Genomic DNA, 20677 nt, shown 5'->3' on the forward strand with positions numbered 1-20677 from the left:
TGGGAACATGTGGCATGTTCTGCTTGCACTGAACTTGGCTAGTGGTATCAGTTGGGCAGGATTCCAAGTGTCTCACTGATTTCCCCTATTACTTTTCCTCTTTAGGATAAGGAAGATGTCCAGTCCATCATTGTTCTGCAGCGCTTCTTTGAGGCCAAACTGAGTGCTGCCTTTGGTGACCGGAAATTTTCAGCGCTGCGTGAGCCAATCAATATCGATGAACCACAAAAAGAAAACACTCTTGCTTCCCGTGGTTCCCCGGTCACTGATCCGGGTGAGGCCATATCTTCTAAGCCTGATAGCAGCAGTGGGGATGAGGGAATGGCAGTCTGAAGGGTCACCTGTTTCAATGGACCAGCATTCCATGGAGGAGAGGAAATGAGGGAGCTGCCAACTTGAAGCTACCCTCACCAGTCCCTGTCCTCTACTCTTCTGGTCCACCTTTGTCCCCTTCTGCACCTCTCTGCTTTTTTGGGAGAGTTATTGTAGAACCTGACTGCTTAGATGATGTTATAAATGGTCTGAACAGTTTTTTTCTTTTTTTTTTCTTTTTTGCTTGACAAATTTTATCCCTTGTTCTCTCACAGATACTTTGTGGTTTTCTTTTTTTTGTATTGAAAGGAGAATTAATAAATTGGGCTAATACAGAAGCCTATACCATGCTCTCCAGTTGGACTTTTTCTTCCCACTCCTGGTGGGAACAGTATAGAGGTTCCCTTTTTAACACCCCCTCCCCAAATTTTCATCAAGGAAGAAACTGTTGTTGAATATCCCAGTAATAAATTGCTGCTCCCTGAAACGACTGCTTAGATAATGGTTATACAAATTTGAACAGTTCTTTCCCCCCCCCCCATTTTTTTGCTTGACTGATTTTATGCCCTTGTTCTTACTGATACTTTGTTTTTATTTTGGTATGGAAATGGGAATTAATAAAATTGAGCTAATCATGCTCTCCAATTTAACTCCTTTTTTCCTCCTAGTGGGAACAATATAGAGATTCATTTTTTAAAACCACTGAGGAAGAAGCTGTTATTGAATCCCCCAGTAAGGAATCACTGCCCCTTCAAATATACTGGACTACTCTTGGTGAGTTTTTTTAGATACGAATTGCTTTGAGAATCAAGGTCAATCTTTCTTCTGCTTCATCTGTTTCATGAGAAGATAAAGAGCAGCATGTTTTGGCATAATATTTTGTGAATTTCTTCCTTACCCTGGTGCCAGCCTAGGTGGACAGCTGACAAAAGCAACTGTTGGGCCTCCATGACAGCTATCTTCTAAAGTGGTGGTTGCTTTCTCTGAAAAATTTCCTGTCTCCAAACGGGACTTCTTGCTTTTGGTTCTCTTTGCTCAAGAGAAGAGGAGTCACTTCTGTTTCTATAGGTCAGGGTAGTTGTAGATTTTTAAACCCAGTTGTTCCTTCTGTGTAGCTGTCCTTTCTGGCTCTGCGTTTCTTCAAAAGCTTTCTGGCCCAGTAGTTTTACCTTCACTGTCCCAAGAGACATTCTCATGGAAATGTGCTTTTTTGCTTATGTATATTTTAGACTTGGCTTCTTTCATGTTCAAGAAATAAAAGATGTTTGCAACTTCTGTGTCTTGTCAGTTTGGAAACATTTCATAACTATCAACGGGGAGGGGGCTGCTATTACCTGAGAGAGTTCGGCTTGTAAGCATAATCAAGCCTGCCTGCATATGATACCATGCTTAAATCACATGTTTTGATTAGATCACTCTTTGTACTTTTGTATTATTGAATCTTATAATTATTTTCCCAAGTTAAGGCCTGTCTCTGGGATGTATAATGCTCTAGTGTTTCTGACCCCTCATCTTCTCTTGTGGAATTACAAAATTAAACAGAGCAGCTTTTCTATGCATATTTGGATTAAGGATATGAGCTAGGCTTAACTTTCCCTACTTTGGTTCAGTCTATCCTGTTCCTTAAAAAATTAAAACATACCAACCTACCATATAGCAAGACAACAAGACTTTTTCCTGAAACAAAAAGTGAAGGTGAGATTCATTATCATGAGATTCCTGGCCCAGATCTCCAAGCTCAAATTCATATTGGTGAAAAAATCTGCAATAAATATGCTAGAACTGGGATTGTTAAGCAGTACACAGAAGAATACAGTAGCTCTGCTTTCCCCCCTTGACTTCCAAATAAAAGAAGTAAGCAAAGTTTGGTTTTCTCAAGACTACAGTAAGATGTCTTACAGTTAATGTAATGGTATAGTCATTATTGAATGTGAGAGTTAGTTTGTGGGTGGTCTTTCCCAACCTGGTGCCTTTCACATTCAATTGACTCCATAACTGATGAATGAAAAGCATGTAGATGATTGGTGGAATCACAAATGTAATGTCTATACAACTAAGGTATAGGAAGGATTGCTCACAGCTTGTATGAGAGGCTGAAGGTGACACTGGTTTTAGGACACAAACACTGGGCATGGGCAAATGTGCAAATTCATAGGTACCAACTTAGTAACAGTGGCACTGCTAGGAAGAAAAATAATGCTAACAGTGTGAAGGCTTTTATTTACCAGAGTCATATGGAAATAGTGTTGGAAATGGAAGCAATACTTTCTGAGAAGAGAGAACACAGGGCAATCACAATAGGGCATTATTTATTACATTTATTGAAGTCTTAAAATATGTGCTACCCTATATGAACTGCTGTTGGAACTACTAGTCCCAGAGTTATGAATATGTCAGAGTAAGGGATCGCTTGCAAATATGGAGAGCAGATTTCCAAAATTGAAAACACTGATTTCAGCTGTCGTAGAAACTAGGAATTTCTGGTACATTTAGAAACCTATGAGCAAATGTTTTCTTTGTGAGTTTCTTTGTCATACAGTTTGGCAGTGATTCAAACAGAAGCTGGAAGAAATTTGGCATGTAGGAAAGATGTATGGAGAAATCTGTTCATTATGCCAGAAGCTGGGGCGGGCGGGGGAGGAACTACCTTTAAACTGAATGATAAATATTGGCAGAATACTGCTCTAGTACTAAGATTTGAAAAAGGTAGTATATATGATATGGAGATTAGAAGAAGACTTGTAGTGGGTCATCAGAATTGGGCCCTAAATGAGTGATGGGCAACTCTTTTAATCAAGTCAATTGGTGGCTTCATGATGTTTGTAGTTTTCCTGGCAAGGATACAAAATTGGTTCCCCATTGCCTTCTGGGATATTTTCGCCACTTCACAGTCCAGCCTACAGTCCTGGGATAAACCTAGTGGCCTCTCATGGAGGTACTTAATTGATCCTGCTTGGTGCCAAGAGCTATTAAGGCTATTTACTGCCATCTTGTTGGGGCAGTCTATGAATATAGACAAAGAGAACTCTTGGAGCAGTAGCATTTGAAGCACCTCAGAACCATTTCTAACTATTTCTGCAAAAGAGAGCAGAGCATTCCATGTAATTGTTTCTATTATATACTGTTTTTATTTATTTATTAATAAATAAATAAATATCCCCTCTCACCTCTATGGGTGATATGTGTCTTCCTCAATCTTGGGTCCTCTGCCAGATGCCTGAGAGTTTGAGGTTTCTGCGCAGTATCTTAGCTGTTCCTAGCACTGCACCCTTCTGGATAGAGCGCTCTGATGTTGTACCACCACTGGGACCACTTTGGCCTTTCCATATCTTCTCTAGTTCCTCCTTCAGGCCCTGGTACTTCTCCAGCTTCTCATACTCCTTCCTGATGTTGCTGTCATTTGGCACCACTACGTCTATCAACACTGCTGTCTTCTGGCCCTTGTCTACTACCACAATGTCTGGTTGATTGATCAGTACCTGCCTGCCCATCTGGATCTGGAAATCCCACAGGATCTTAGCCCTGTTATTCTCCATGGCCTTCTGTGGAATCTCCCATCTGGACTTGGGAGAGTCTAGCCGATACACTCTGCAGATGCTGTTGTACACAATGCCAGCAGCTTGGTTGTGGCGTTCAGTGTACGCTATTCCTGCCTGCATCTTACACCCTGCTGCTGTGTTGGACTGTCTGAGGCCTCTGCACAATCTGCACCTTGAGAGAACCTGGATATATATTTATATATGGATTATTAAAAACTTTAAAGACAAAAACTAAACCTAATACAGAATAAAGAAAATTTAAAAAGGAAGAAGAGAAAGACAAAAGCCCAGAAAGATAAGAAATAGAAGCTTCCAATTTCCTTTGCAGCAAGCATAAGTCAATTACAAAGTTATCTTTTATTCCATGATTACAAAATCTCACTTTTCTATTATCCATTTTCTTTCTAATCATCAAAACCACAAGTCATAAGTGCATTTTTTTTCTCTTTCATGCAAAAAGTCTATAAGAGGTTTCCAGTCAGCCATAAATGTAGACACTTTTTTCTTTAATCAAGGAAGTCAGTTTAGCCATTTCAGCTAGTTCCATCATCTTCACCAACCGTTTTCTGCTTTTGAGTATATAATAATCTCACTGCAGTTGTCATGTAGAAAAACAAAGTTCCATGGGTTTTTTCTAACTGTCCATTAATTCCAAAAGAAAAGCCTTCGGTTTCAATTGTACATTAGTCTTTAAAATCTTCTGAATTAGTATATTTGTGTCAATTTTGGGGGGGTTTTTTACACATCCACCAAACATAAAATGTCCCTTTTATGTTGTTCACATTTCCAGCAAAGATTTGAAGTAGCTTTATACATTCTAGACAATTTCTCTGGTGACAAATACAATACATCATTTTATAAAAATTCTCTTTAAGGCTAAAACATAATATAAATTTTGATCCTTTCAACCACATATTTTCCCATTGCTCCATTTGTATATTATAGCCAAAATTTTAGCCCATTTTATCATACATTCTTTCACTTGTCTCATATTTCAACAAGAATGTATACATTTTAGCAATAATATGTTCATCATTGTACATAGTTCTATTTCTATTTGTATGTCCAAAACCATACACTACTTTATCCATTTTAAATCTTTCTGATAATTGTACAAAAGAAAACCATTGACAAGTATATCCTTCTGTTATCAAATCTTCCCTTGATTTTATTTTACAATCTGGAGAAAATTCTAGTACATCAGAATAAGTTAACCATTTGTTTACTTAACATTTCTTGTCTATAAAAAGCTGCTTGTGCTGAAAGCCACGAAGGTATTTTTGTGCAGAATCTACATTTATATTTATTCCATAAGAATAGCCCACCTGACATAATCATTTTAGAAATCTACATTAATCTTAGCTTTGTTGTACCATAAATATCCATGCCACCCAAATCTCAGATCATGTCCTTCTAGCTTCAATAGCCTTCTGTTAACAACACCCACTTTTTCATCCAAGCTAAACAGACAGCAAAATATAATTTCAAGTCTGGTAAACCCAATCTTCCACTTTCCTTTGCATCTTGTAATACCTTATATTTAAGTTGAAGTTTTTTCCCCCTACCGTACAAATTTAAATATATCATTCTGCCAGTAGATCAGTTGCTGAAACAGGTATTGTCTGAAACAAAAACAACATTCTAGGTAAAATATTTTAATCACAGAAATTCTCTCCAACAGTGACAACTGTATTTTGTTCCATCTTGACATATCTTTTTAAACTTCATGTCTTAACACAGTTATTCTGGAATAACATACAATTCATATTTGTCATAGTAATACCCAGGTAGAAATGTCCATACCTGTAGCACCTAATTCAGCATCATTTTTTAAAATCCGTTGTATCTGTTGTGAACTTCCCTCTGAAAGCTCCATTTCCGGTTCAGTCTAAATCTCTGCTGTTTAAAAGTGAAAATCATACCTTCCACTTTATCCCACCAAAATGGAATTTTTTTTTGTTTTAAATTTTCAGCCAAGAAGGCATATTCTTTTCTCTTACATAAAATTCTAATGGGAATCTCTTTTGAAACAATTACATCTGTGTTATCCATTTTCAGTCTCGTGTTAACATGCTGCAGGATTTGATCCCTTGTCTTTTTTCTAACAAAATGTACCAGCATATCCCTAGGGACATTCCTCATTCTGGCAAATCCAAAATTTATTCTATAAGTCCTATCAGTTTCTGTGCCCATATCTTCCTCTTCCAAATCCAAAAAATTGCCAAAATATTAACAAGCCGCTCTCTAATACTTTCATCTGGAACCTCTGGAACAGCTCTGAATCTCAAACAGAATTCTTTCTCAATTCCAGTAAAGCCACATTATCCAATTCTCTTTCCAACTCTCTGCCTTGAACATCTGTCTTTCTAAAATTTCCACTCTATCATTGTTTTACCTCTCCAGATATTTGCTTTATAGAACTTTCCATCTTTTTAACATCTCTCAGCTCCTTTCTTAACTTTACAAATCCTTCATGCAGTCTTTTTTCAAAAGCAGTGCTTTTATTCCTCATCTGATCAGATTTATTTTCCATCTGTTCAAAAAATTTCTGAAGTGTATCTTGTGTAATTATTTTTTCCGCAGATTGTTCTAGCGAGCTCTTCCTGCCCTTTCTTGCCATTATTGTAGTGGCCATTTTTAATCCAAAAGTGAAGATGTCTCAAGCAGGGGAAATAAAAAGATACGCCTCTCCCCCCCCCGCCCCTTTCGTTTTAGTAGCTCTCGATAGCTTCAGCCACAACAGACGTCACGTCTCCATGGCAACTAAACGTCACAGACTGCTTCTTTACCTTATCTTTTGTTATGTAGATTCCGCTAATTAAAGTCAAAGAATAAATTCCCACGCCAGACTGGTCTCTTTAACTGGGTTAGTGAAAATTTATACCAAAGCGCTTTCATCAAAAGTAAAAACGATAACAATCAAAATAAAAAAATAGGGGGGGAAAAGACAGTCCCCTTGTCCGTTTTAAAACTCTCTTACATCGTCTCTTAAATAAGCTTTTTGCAGAGTTCTTGAATCTTTAAATCCAAGTCTCGTTTTTCTTTTTCTTTTGTAATCTCGAAAGAAGGTTTAACTCACCGCGACGAGTCTTTATCTTTGCCGCGGAGGAAATCCCTCGTCTTCTGTAAATTCATTACTTCCCAAAGTGATTTAAGAAATGGAGGCAGAGCTTCATGTCCGTACGGGCTCCGCCGCAGTTAGGAGCGAAGATGGAACCGCAAGGACGCCCGGCAGCTCCACTCTAAACCCGACTGCAAAAACCTGTCCGTTTCTGCAGTTTACCCACGAGGAATTGCCGGGGAGATGCGCCGGCCAGAATCCCCCTCCCCTCTAAGATAAGCCCCCCACCGGAAGTCGCACGTGCTTGCTTCCAAAAGTTTATCCCTTGTTCGAGCTGAGCAATATGCAGCCGCGGAAAACAAGTATATAAAGTAGTTCCGAAATGCTTAGACCAGTGTTGTCCAAACTTGGCCACTTTAAGATGAGTGGACTTCAACTCCCAGAATTCCCCAGCCAGCCATGCTGGCTGGGGAATTCTGGGAGTTGAAGTCCACTCATCTTAAAGTGGCCAAGTGTGGACAACACTGGCTTAGACTCCTAAGAGGGGAATACGGCGGGAGGCTCATTAGAACTGCTGAAGGCACGTAGAAATTGCAAGAAAGCGCAGGAAAAGCCTTGCAAATAAAAAAAAGCTGCAAGTTAAAATATATCTGATGAAATGCGAGGGCTTGTAGACGCTCGTGACGGCCGTATGGCTTCACTATCCGCCATCATGTTGTTTCGTGCTTAACTGGGGAAGGTGATTTGCAGAAAAGCGGAATCTGTATGCGGATTTCTGTGGAAGCTACTTCCACGGCGTCTGCCAGATCCAAACGCTTGCCTGCTCGAAGCACAAACGTTTTCTGATAACTGCAGCACGAGCACATTGAATGTAAAGAGACGAAGCAAGAGACTTCCTCGCAAACCCTTATTTCCGTTATGCACGTGGATGCCTTTCTATGCGGGGGCAAACACCCTGTGCAAAATCAGGGGGCAGAGAGAAGCATCTTTGCTTCTCCTCCGGCATCCATATCGCATGTCCTGGGGCGAGATTTTAAGCAACTACGCTGAACTGAAGCTTCGAGAGTGCCCGGCTTTTTCTGCGCGCCGCTCGCCCCGCATATTGCCACATTCAGTTGGGAACCGTACATCTTAGAGAAGCGCTATGACGCCTGTGACTCTTGGAGTCCCAGAATTCTAAGTTCAGAGCCGAATGCCGGGCGGAAATCGCTGCCACAGATTCGTCAGCCGGAAGCCCGGGGAGACCGAAAACAGAAAGTCGAATCGGAAAACCCCGAGAGGTCCTTTGACTCGCCAAAGAGGGCCGAGCCCTGAGCGGGGAAGGCCGAGAGCTTCGAAAGGCGTCACTCGTCTCCACCGAAAGCAGCCGAGTGCTTTCGGAGAGTCGGCAAGTAGGCGGAGCTTGAGGGTGTAAGGCGGAAGTTGCCGACGTTCTTCCGGGAAGGGCCGAAGGGGGCTGTCCGTTGCCGTCCGACTTACACACGGAGCCCGCAATAGGAAAAGCAGCGGCGGCGGCGGCGCTCTGAGGCGGGGCTGCCCCGGTTGCTTGGCCCTTTCCCTGGCTCGCTCGCCTCCCCGTCTCCCTTCCGACCCTCCCTCTTCCTCTTCCCCCCGACCCGGCCTCCCCGCCCTCCCCGTCCCGTCTCTCTCGGCCGGCCAGGCCAGGCCAGGCCGCGGGAGTCGCCGTCCCCCCACCTCTCCCCCTCTCTCTTCTCTCAAGAGCCGGGCAGGATTGGGCCGGGCCTGGCTGCGGTAGCCACTGGGAGAGGTCGAGGCCGGGGCCGGAAGGGCGAAAAAACAGTCCGCCAAGCCACCAGCAGCCAGCCAGGATGATCAAGCTATTCTCGCTGAAACAGCAAAAGAAGGAGGAGGAATCGGCCGGCGGTACCAAAGGCTCCAGCAAGAAAGCCTCTGCCGCGCAGCTCCGCATCCAGAAAGGTTAGGTTACACACGGGCGGCCGTATTTATCTCTAGGGAAAAGAAACAGCCAGGCCGGTGAGGGCAGTGCTGCTACTGTTTCAACTCCCGTGCCGCTTGGAGCAGCTAGTATTGTTGGTACCTACGTCGATGAACGAGGGACGACAGGATTAAGACTTTGCCGCCCCCCCTCCCCCCGGGCTTGCTGTCCCAGTAGCCCCTGTTTATGAGCATCACGTTTTTTTCATTTTCGTATGGGCTAATTTCGATTTTTCTCAATATATGTATCTAGTGATCCTCATAGCAGCCCTTTAAGGTAGGCCAAGTTTGGGTAAGTCTGGCTGGAAAGCCCTTCCTGCTAGTGGCTGCTTGATGAATTCATGGCAAATCATTGAATTAGGGAGGTTCTGATTCCTTTTACTCCAAGAATTCTTTTGGATCTTAGGATTCTGGTTTTTCAGACTCACAAATCCAAGATAGTCTGGTTTTCTTCATAGGAGGAGTTACAAATGCTTGTGGATACCTGAAAACTTTCTCAAACTGTATTTTGCTGATTAATATTTTTTCTTGTCCTTCCTCCACAAAGTGTTGGCTATTGAACAACTCCATTTTTTATGCTTTATTACAAAAATTGGAGTTTGACTAGGCTATGAGGTGTTTTCTATTCTTCTGTATTGGACACATGCAGTGTTTTATAATTTCAAGAATCCTGCCTAAAATAACTCCTTTTCTCCTCTTTCAGAGTAATACATGCCTATAACTTACCATCTTTGTTACATTACAGTAACTTGATTGTGCCTTAATAGTTGCCAGTTCTTGTGCACATGCACATGTTTTGTTTAATTTTTGTAGGATATACAGTGAACCTGAATTTCCAACAAACTATCCTGGAACCGTTTTAGGAAGATGTCAGAAGAATACCATGAGACCGGATCAAAGTTGCCAGTTTATTTTCCTGTCTTGCGGTCAGGAAACTGTTGACTGACTTTTCCTCCCTTTTCTAAACATTTTCAGAGAAATGAATCACTTTTGAGCTGTTCATCAACATGAAGAGCAATTATATATTTTGATACGAGAATAGAGGCTTACTTCTCTACTGGTTCTCTAGCCAGCTGCCTTGTCCAAACTGACAGTTTCTTCTGCTTTTTCTGCCAGATATAAATGAACTGAATTTGCCGAAAACATGTGAAATAGACTTTTCAGACCAGGATGATCTTCTCAACTTCAAGCTAGTTATCTGCCCTGATGAGGTGAGTGGTGTGGGTATAGAAAGGAACTGAATACAGGGGATGGTATTTGAATGGGATGTGCTATTTGAATCTCTGAGCCCTATAGTCATTGGGTTAAAAGACTGTGCCCAGTACTGGCTGAGTTTCTCTCTCCTCCCCTTTTGTGTTTTTCTCTGTGTAAGGGATGATTGATAGAACATGGTTTGGGGAAAAACTATCTACTTAATGAAAATAGCTTTAATCATCAGAGGTCTGATGGTAGCTGAAATAGTAGAGAGCAATACGTAGAACGGATGATAGTATCCTGGAATATTAGCTCTTGATGTTGCTCATAGCATCCTGCCATATTTCTTATTTATTTTTTATTTGTATCCTTAGCATGTCACTGCACCATAAATACTTATCTGCTGTGCTTTTCTTATATCTTGTTTTTAGGGTAATTGTGGTAAAAGATTTCCAAAAATTGCATATTTGCTGTGTTTGAATTTTGAATGTACTTGTACAGAAGGCAGAGTGTGGCTTTTTTGATATAAATGGCTTTGGCCATACCACACAAATGTTTCACCTCTTTAGAAGCACCGGTCTTAAGTAGTGAATTATCTATAACTGGTTACTTTGGGTGGGGAGACTTCCTGAGTGGGATTATTCAGCAGGCCAAGATATCGTGTGATATTAACATTCATATCTGTACATATCTGTGGAGAAATGTTTTTACTTTTCTGCTTTATGCCCATCATTATTCCTTAAATCTGAATCTTTCACATTCTGAATGCTATCATTTTGTACATAGGCTAGCTCTGAAGGTAGGTGAAAATGTCTTAGCAAAATGCCTTATTCTAAAAGGGCGGGGGGAGGGTTGGCATGAGAAGAGGGTAAGGAGAACTTTAACCGTATTCTATTTTTAATCAGTCTGATATGATGACCTTAAAGCAGATATATACTACCTGAGTATATGTAAGCAGATACAGACATACATGTATTTCTGCTGCCAAACTTTATAGGATTTGAACTGTGTACAAACTCCTCTTCCCAGCTGTATCCTTTTCTAGCTTTTAGCATGTCGAAAGTGATAGCTTTCTTAACTATGCTCCTTGTGGTTCTTAATTCCATACATGCTCAGTGGTTGTGTTTCTTTTTCAAAGTACTGTTCAGTCTGATTATGGCCATGACAAACTTAAGAGAATGTTTTTTACTTATCTCTGAATTGGTATCTAATTGTACCTTGTCATGGTTAAAAGGTGTGAGATGTTAAGGGAAAAATAAAAATGTCAATCAACATAGGTTTCTTTGGACCTCTAAACAGAGATTCACCAGGTTGTAAGTGGATTCTGAAAGTCTTGGCTGTAGACCTTCTTGAGATCTCCAAAAATGATTACCATGTTGTAATTTTAAATGTGGCAGAAAGTGGAAACCATTAAATACAAAACGGGAGAGTAATTATTATCAACTAAATTTAATTCAGAGGGAAAGGTAATTTAAATTTAGTAGTTTCCCTGGTTGCACTCCCTACTTTTGGGGGAGCAACTTTCATCTTACCATCTGAAAGCTAAGTGAGCTTTTGGTCCACAAGAGTTACATATCCCGGCCATAGAGCACCGAATCTGGCACTGAATTTAGGTTCTGATATTATCTAGGAACCTATATTAGGTTAATCAAACTCTGTTTGCAATGGCCTCTTGATTACATGAATCATGAAACTATTGGCATCTGTAAGCATATGCTCATTATGAAGTGGCTTTTGCTATTGTGCTTATTCAAGGGAAGAGCCAAGAAGGTCTGCAAATTGCAATAGTGATTCACGTTATTTGAACATTATAGGAGGAAAGTTGCCTTGCAGTGGCTTGGCTACATTCAGATTGAGATTATGAGTCATAAGCTCATTGTTTCCTTCCACCATCTGGAACAGATGCCCAGAGTAGGAACCTAGCTGCTTTTGCAAGCACTTAGTAATGACTGGTACTGAGACTTAAAATATTTATTTATCATGTTTGTAAAGCTGCCTGACTCCATGATGACTCTGGGAAGTGTACAATATTAAAAACAAATTAGCGACAATAATAGGACAAAAATAGTAAATATCCTGAGAAAATAAAACCAACACCTTTTCTCAACCATACCACATTGCTACAAGGAACCTGCCACTCACCCTAACCCAAGGCCTGGGGGAAGAGCCAGGCTTTAAGGGCCCATTTGAATGAAGCCAGGGTAGGAGCAATGTGAATCCTACTCCCTGTTCTGGAGGGTAAGTGCTATGACACAGAAGGCACCCTTCCTGGGTCCCATCAGATGACATTGTTCAGTCGATGGGACCTGAAGTATGCCAGCTTTCTCAGCAAAAACAGGACTGTAGACACTCTAGGGTTATCCCTCAGATATGCCCTATACACCTTGAATTACATCTGGAAGCCTATTGGTAGTAACCAGTGCAGCTGGCAGCTGAGGTGTTAAAGGGACACACTGTGGCATGTCCAAAACTGAGTAGTCTTCGAAAGCAGCAATGTGCATAGAGCACATTGCAATAATCCACACTTGCAGTGTTCAAAACGGGAGTGACTGGAAGGCCTCCCAGTCCCAAAAGTACACAAGATGGGTCTGTGTGACAGCCTTCCTGGCCACAGCTGCTACTTGCTCCTTGAGCAGGAGCTATGAGTCTAGGAAACCCTCCCAAATTGCTCTCCAGTCCAGAATATTGAAGCACAACCCCACTGAAGACTCATGATGGAAAGTTTCCAGCTTTGCCTGATCCAAATACCCAATTTTTTTGTTTACTTTTTTAGACAAGGTTTCTAGTCATCACAGATACTCAGAAAATGTTAGCAAATAAAGACTCTGTCCTCTTCTGAGTACAATGTCCTGCTTGTCTGCTATCTTTTTTTGTTTCTTTGCTTGCATAGATGCACCCAGCAGCCAAGAAATCCCCATTTTCCATGTCTTTTCAGCCCGTTATCACAAGTCAGAATTCTAGGTTGGGGAGCTGATTGTATTTCCAGAATTTGGGAGTGTGAAATAAAGAGATTTATGCTGAAGTGGCAAGCATCTGGGGAAGTTGATGGTTTGTGTTGAGGGGTTGGAAAATGAATTTCTTTGGTTTAACTTTAACACTGCTCACCTCCCATTCTCCCACAATTGAAATTTGTGAGAGTTGTTTCCTTCTGTTTGGAGCCAAACTTGCTTACACTGTCTAATGCTTGCCTTACAGGGATTCTATAAAGGCGGGAAGTTTGTTTTCAGTTTTAAGGTAAGCAATCTGTCTCTGTTCTCTATCTAAGACATCTAATGGGGCAATACTTTATGGCTTCTTTTGGCGCACAAAGTAACTTAATATGGATAATACCTTTCAGTGCATTTCAGCCATTCCCGTGTAACTTGTGTAGGAACACGTGGATGGATGGTGTCAGCATAAGAACAGTTTAATTCAGGGCAGAGGTTGGGAACTGCAGGCTGCCAGAAATCAAATGTGTTTGGGTGCTTCACTGTTTTCTATCTAGACCTGAATTGGCTTTTGCTCCTGGAGTGGGGAAAGTCTCTGAGCTTTTGTGGATTTTCAAACAGTAGATTGATTACTTTATGAGTAATTGTGCAGAATCCCAAATATGCCTGGAAATATGATAAACATGGGGGGGGGTCAACAGAGTTTGCCCTTGATTTTAATGGGTGTTATTGGAATAAATCAGTTGCTGAGAATGAAACAAGTTTTGAAAATGGTAGTAATAAGGATAGTACTGAACTATTATGGAAGAGGGCAACTCTTGATGGTTACAGCCTGAGGCTCATTGAATCAGAGTTTCTGTTTATGGATCTTCAGAAATCTGAAGGATCTGTGTTTGAAAATCAATTGTTAACTAGAAATCAAAGAAATATCCATTCTGTGTTTGGAATATATTATACAGCACTTGAGATTTGTGGACTTTTGATAGTGGTTTGCTACACTTAAAAATCACTGTGCTTGAAGTGACCTGTCCAAAAAATGGCCCGAGGTGCAGATGCAGTAGTCAGTGACAACCACCTGTGTGATTTCACAACATTCTGCACAAATATGAGATTCTGCTATTATAATTCTTGTTTCTTAAAAAAATGCCTGAAGAAATTGCTTCCTTGCTGTATTGCATGACTGAAATATAGGCTGGCTGGCTGGCTTGCTAGCTATCGCATAGCCTTCTAATGATTTGGTTGTATAAGTTAGTCTATTCTCAGTATATACTTCATAGATCTGTACTGACATCCCAATAGCCTCAGTCTTCATTTAAAGAAAATCTAGTAATGAGGATTAATACACGTCTGAATACGCAGGGTGCTCAAAGCACAGGACAGCCGAAAATTGCTTAGATTTGACAATAATGCCAGATTTTTGTTCCTTTTATTTATTGAAGGAACTTTTGACAATCTTTCTAATAAAAAATGCTTAGGGTAAAATATGTATACACTTCCCTTTATGTCAAAAACAATTCTGAAAGCTTTGCAGCAAATGGGTTAAAATAATGCTAATGCAGAAAAAAAAAGGGTGTGTAAGTTTTTAGAAAATCTTGTGTTTAATTGGAAATTAAGAAAGCAGAAAAACCTCATGCTATGGCTATGTCTACCCTTTCTTTGGCAGTTCTTAAGTTTACTAAAAATCTGCTCAGTGAGTCAGAACTGTTAGTAGAAATTAGGAAATTTTCTGGCTGTTAGAAGAGGAAGGAAGGGATCTAATAGTCAAGCTGGTTTCTGTTGAGAATTACATGGAAAATTAGTCTCTCCTTCCTGAGAACTGACAAAAAATGAAGAATAAAAAAACAGTTTTAAATAAGGTGATTGGGGGGAACACGTATGGGAAGGATCTTGGAAAGGTTTCAAAAATGTTTCAGTACTTCCTGCCTTTAGCACTAAGCAAGATTTGATGCAAAAATATGTTTTTGTAACAACTGCATTTTTATTGCATCCTTCCAAATTTTCAGGCTAGTGTGCATGGTTCATTATTTTACTTTATAGTTGTCATTTGGATCCTTGTCAGTGTTTGTACTTATAAGGATTTGGAGCTCATAATCTTAGCAACTTAATTATAGCAACTGTTTTCATATTGCCCTATAATCAAATTCTTCACACAAAGAAAACAATGGAATTAAAATAGCCATACAAAAAAATACTTCACATTTTGAAATCTTCCCAAGATTGAGTAGCGAACATCAATTATCTGGACAGGTTGCATAGTTCACGTTAATAGAGAAAACCAGTACTCCTCCCCTGTGTCCCCATTCTAGTTTGGGGCATTGTATACCTCAAAATATAATTTACCTAACCCTAACCCATTGAGATATGGCAAAACCCAAAACCTACTGGCAGGAAATTAGTGAAGAATAGGAAAGGCACAGATAGTTATGTCAATGGCCACATATTTTTGGCTGGTCACCTTTGAGTTTTTGCTGTGATTGCAGGAATATTGCATGTGCCATTATGAACATGAAAAAACTGACAGCTGTGTCTTTCTGTCTTGTATTTTATTTGCAGGTGGGGCAAGGGTACCCGCATGACCCCCCCAAAGTCAAGTGTGAGACCATGGTGTATCACCCAAACATAGATTTAGAAGGCAATGTTTGCCTAAATATCCTCAGGTACAAAGCATGTTCTGGTGTCCTAATACATTCTCTCTTCATTCTGATATATTATTTTCCTCCTTGGAGGATTTGAGGAAGTTTTAAGAACAAATGTTGGTGGAATTTCAAACAACCTATAAAATATTTTCTTTTTGAAGTGAGCGAAATGTTCTCTTAGGCAAGTTTGTATTCACTGACTGTTCAACTACATTAACTGAACAAAGCATGGTTCACGGATCATAGGAAATAAGGGGTGGGCAAATTCTTGCCTATGGACTTTTTCTTTGCAGCCCCCAGAGTCTTTTTTGACCACTATTGCTGAAAGTTGGTGGCACAGTTTCTCACCATCTTAAAGCAGGAAACACATGAAATTGTACTGCAAGTTCTACAATTTAGCAGAATTTAATCAACTAACAATGCTCCTAAAACAGTCCTCCCAAACCAAAGAAAAAATTAGCACCCCCCACTTGGCATCACTGCCCATCCATTGTGACCCTTGGTTTTCTCCAAAATGTTAGGTGTGACTTCCAGGTTTCAAAAAATTGTTCACCTCTGTGCTAAGCCATGAATTATGTTATGGCTGTATTCAGGTAACACAGTAAGGCAAAACCAAACATACCCCATTATGGTTTTCAGTCAGGCTGAATCTGGTGTCCCCAGCTCGTGTGGAACTGCCACTACCCTCATCTTCAGCCAGGATGGATTAGGGAAGGCAGTCTTCCATTCTAGCGCGTGTGTTTCTGAGCACCGACGACTTTATTTTTTTTTTAAGTAGTTGGATTTTGAACATATTTCTATTTTTTTTAATCCTGTTATGCCTTCATAATTAAAAGGGCGAGAAGAAAAAGAAAATCCTGAAAGAGGCTTGTCAAAAATTTTAGTCTTGGGATATTGTCAGTGGGACCATGAAAATGAAATTAAAATGTGTCTTATGTTTCAAAGGTCTGATTCTAAGAACTTCATTTTTTTTAAGGATTTGGGATATTAAACATATTTCAGTTTAGATCAGTCTTTATAAAGCTTTATTTTTTAAAAAAAAATTATGTTATTTTCCATTTGGATAAACTTTTCTGACCCTGTGCTTTTTAAAAAATTATTATTATTTTCTGGCCCACAGAGAGGACTGGAAGCCTGTACTAACAATAAACTCTATAATTTATGGCCTGCAGTATCTCTTCTTGGTAAGTATATGTAGGAAAAAAGTGTGAAGCCATGACATTAAAGCTAAAGCACTATCTTCCTTCTCAGTCTGAGCAAGAATATGAATGTAAGAATGGGAGAGAAATAATACAGAAGGTAAAATGCAGTGTGCTCCTGAGGAATCTGTAGTGTTCTGGGTGAGAGTGGTGGTGAATGAAATAAATGCAACTTTATATCGTTACATTTGGGGAAGATGTGTCTGATGTGCTGTCTACCAGTTGGAATGGGAATTTGCCTGTACACAAGATTGTACTTGATGATATCTGCAAAACAAAATTGTTGGAAGACTTTTGTAGCGTGTGGCTAATGTGACAGCCTTTGCACTCAAGTAGAGTGATTCAAATCAAGTTTTTAGCTTTCTAATGTTGTTTTTCCTGAACAAACCTGCCTACTCTTCAGTTGCTTTAACAAAGCATTTGTTTGCAACAAAATGGAACTTTTCTATACTATCCAAGAGTATGATCTCAAAAACCTTTTGTCTTGCCCTTCCTATTTTGCAATAGGAATATTTTGCAATATTATGGTTAGTAATATGCATTTTGCAGTATTTTGCAGTATTATGGTTAGTATGATCCTAACCATGTTAACTCAGAAATGTTATGTTCAGGAAGCGTTATGCCACTGCATTTATTTTTCTGGAATAAATTAGAAATTAAAGAAATAATATATGGTACCCTATATTCCCAAGGTGGTATCATAAATTTGACAACTCAGAATGTTCCACTTACTGAGACTTTTAATTACTAACCCAGACAGTAATTCTTTATGACATGAGAAGTAAATATCCATGTGATTGTGGGATATCCTTGAACTTGAAGTGACATGCTGGGATCACACTCCAAAAAGTTAGTGGGGCCAGGGCAAAATATAAATATTTTGCTTAAATATAATTAAGATTATTATACCAAATATATTTAATATTTTTGTCTACTTTTGTCATTACAATTTTAGAAATACAATTTGGAATGCCTGGAACAGATTATGTTCTTTTGGACTAAATGTTCATGCTTTGTATGAAAAGGGCACTCCATAACCTATTGTGTTAAGAATGTTTAATGACCTATTGTATTAATAATATACTGTATTGTCCTTTTTCACCTACAAAAGTAAGCTTTAATCACCATTTTAAATTGGGAGTCATGGATTTGGTTTTAATATCTTTGGTATTATATCTATAGAGCATTGAGTTATAATTAAAATCAGCTTATTATAAAGTGGCATGTAGTATACATTAAAAAAAAATAAACATGTATTTTTAAATGTATAAAATTGGATTTTTGTACAGGCTGACTTGTACAAATTATATCACAAGTAGTACAAAAGTTCCTCTGGGCTCTTAACTGTATTCTATTGGCAAACAGAGATATTATCTTCCAAAAAGCAGTTCCATTCTATGACAATGCCAAACCTCCATATTTTGGGGGTCTGGTTAATCTTATAATTTTGAGTTAATTGGAGAGGAAGATACTCTTATTTCTCCTTTTTTTCTCTTCAATCTTGAGAGCTGGGGAGATGTTTATAGTACACTAGGAAATAGGGAAGCTAAGATTGACCTAGCTAACAGTTGCCACTCTTAGCGGCCATGGTGAGAGCAGGAGAGCATATGAGGAATGTGCTCTGGTAAGTTCTAAAAGCTTTTGGTTTATGGTGAAGGAATGTGATGAAAGAGAGTGTAATACATTGTCCTCCTGGGAGACAGATATTTGGTGAGATGCAGAAGCTTCTTACAATGGTGCAAGCTCATGCTGCTCCCTGAACCATCTCAAGGGGTTCTGTAGGCTGGCATGTGTGCAGCTTTTGCTCATCTGGTTTTCTAGCTGTTTATGAAGGATGCAGTGCGAAGGGGTGTCTTGCACTTTCCTTTATGTTGGAGGGAATTTGTTCAGGAAACAGAATCCTTTAGCTGATGAAAAAGAGACATAGGTTGTGCTAATTGAACTAAACTGCACCAAATTAGCATTTGGCTCAGTTAGGTTGTGGATTCTTCTTACTTATTTGTTAGACTTATATCATGCCCTTTGTTTGGGAGTTCAAGGTGGTGTACATAGTGTTCCTTCCTCCCTTTTCCCCCCCACAACAATTCTGTGAGGTAGGCTAGAGTGAGAGTGTCTGTCTTAAAGTCACTCAGAGAGCTTTCATGGCTGAGAGTGGACCTGGCCTTCCTTGTGCCAGTCAACACCTGAACCACTACGCCACCCTTGCTATCTTATAATTTTCCTAAGTAAACAGTTATATGCTTTGGTTTGGATTAATTTGCTGGCAGATAATAACTGCTGGTCCCTCGAAGGCTGGGAGGGGATATAACTTTTCATAGCCCCTCAGTAATGACACTGTGTCCTCCCTCAAATAGCCAAATAGTAAAAGACAATATTAGGGAAGGGTATCATCCTTTGCTAATAGGATTTGGTATATTTGCCTGCCTGCCTCCCACCCCCCATAAACACACACACAGAGTGGTGCTTAAAAGTTTGTGAACCCTTTTGAATTTTCAGTATTTCTGCATAAATATGACCTAAAACGTGATCTCTTTCCCACGCAAGTCCTAAAACTAGATAGAACCCAATTAAACACATGAGTCAAAAATATTATAGTGGGTGAAAACTGACTTTTTAAGGGATAGTCAAAAGATCTAAGTAGGTTAGGAGGACTAAGATGCTGTCATTTATTCTTGCAGCCTGATTAAAATGGACTCCTTGTCTATGAAAGGTCCTCATCTTTAAACTGCAACAAGACCCTGGCATTTAATGGTGTTCTCTTCCCTCTCTAGGAGCCAAACCCTGAAGACCCCTTGAACAAAGAGGCTGCTGAAGTCCTCCAGAACAACAGACGCCTGTTTGAGCAGAACGTCCAGCGCTCGATGCGGGGCGGCTACATTGGTTCCACCTACTTTGAGCGCTGCCTCAAATAGAACTGACCGGCTCCGGGCACAAACTTGCTCCCCCTCCCCCTCCTCTCATCTCCCTTCTAGCTCTTCTAAGGGACTCTGCCAACACCGCTGCCTTCAGCCATCAAGGGGGCACAGGAGTCAGGAATTGGCAGGGGGCCCCTTCCATCTTCTTTCTCTTCCTCCCCCCCTTTTCCCCCCATCTGCTCACCCTACTGCCCCCTGCCAGCCTGGGGCCTCAGCAGCCACTGCCTCACCAGATCCTTGTACCTCCCTCACTGCTGTCCCTCTGTGCTGCTGTGGGGCGAGGGGTGAGGTTACTGCTGCTTCTTTGTCCCACCCACTGTGTTGGGGTAGCCACCTGTTCCTGACTGTGTGGGACCCCATTCCTGGTGCCCGTCTGTCTTTCTGGGAGCTGTGGTTTTGCTGCTAAGAACAGAAGGCTCCCTATGTGCTCTGGCATTCCTTGCCTGCAGTGCAGTGTTACTCAGCTGCGGGATCTGCAGGCCACTTGCCTATCCTTTCCTCCCCTGCAGGGCACCAAGGCTTCTGACCGTAACTATTTATTAAATGGGGGAGGCTCTTGAGGGCTGGGTAAACGTGGAAGGCTAGAGGGGGGTGCTCAGCTGCCTCCACTCTGCCCCAGGCATTGTGGCTCAAGGGGGAGGGGCTGGGTCAGGCCTGGAATATTCCTTTTAGGATCAACTCACTTGTGTGTCTGGTTTTTAAGGAAAAACTAATAAAGCCACCACCACCACTTCCAAACCCACCAACGCTAATAGTAGTAGTAATAAAAGTAACAGGGACGCTGCTGATCCCATTGTTGTCTACCAGGGCCTGCCCAACAATGAACTCTACTCTGCCTCTCCAGTGACTCCTGCAAGTCCCTGGCCAACATAAAGCCACTGTAATTCTAGTGTGTCGGGTTATTAAAGGGGAATGTTAGCACATTCAATTTGCCCCTT

General features: G+C 40.6%; 2 protein-coding genes and 1 long non-coding RNA gene across 5 annotated transcripts in view; 2 read left to right on the top strand and 1 right to left on the bottom strand.

Annotated features, from left to right (window-relative positions):
* The window catches only part of TRIM28 (tripartite motif containing 28), a 36707-nt gene extending 35120 nt beyond the window's left edge, over positions 1-1587 (top strand). For 2 of the 3 annotated variants that reach the window (XM_007431968.4, XM_007431970.4), the window contains one exon: positions 106-1587. In XM_007431968.4, the coding sequence (XP_007432030.1) occupies positions 106-333 (228 nt within the window). In that variant the 3' untranslated portion in view covers positions 334-1587. The remainder of the gene's footprint in view (positions 1-105) is intronic. The other variant, XM_007431969.4, reaches the window with a different exon arrangement.
* Positions 1588-4189: 2602 nt separating this feature from the next.
* LOC148215469 (uncharacterized) lies at positions 4190-7313 on the bottom strand. The gene is made up of 2 exons (XR_015796650.1): positions 6931-7313; positions 4190-5473 (listed from the first exon to the last, which is right to left on the bottom strand). It is a non-coding gene; the product is annotated as an uncharacterized LOC148215469 (long non-coding RNA).
* Positions 7314-8163: 850 nt separating this feature from the next.
* Positions 8164-20662, top strand: UBE2M (ubiquitin conjugating enzyme E2 M). Its single transcript, XM_007431967.4, has 6 exons — positions 8164-8850; positions 9985-10079; positions 13258-13296; positions 15543-15646; positions 16746-16809; positions 19596-20662. Exons 1-6 carry the CDS (start codon positions 8742-8744, stop codon positions 19734-19736), a joined length of 552 nt encoding a protein of 183 aa, XP_007432029.1. The 5' UTR covers positions 8164-8741; the 3' UTR covers positions 19737-20662.
* Positions 20663-20677: the final 15 nt, after the last annotated feature.

This window comes from Python bivittatus, unplaced genomic scaffold, assembly GCF_059951505.1.
Source record: "Python bivittatus isolate LINGU-HERP-01145 unplaced genomic scaffold, Pbiv_v1 ctg000410_np1212, whole genome shotgun sequence".
NCBI lineage: Eukaryota > Metazoa > Chordata > Lepidosauria > Squamata > Pythonidae > Python > Python bivittatus.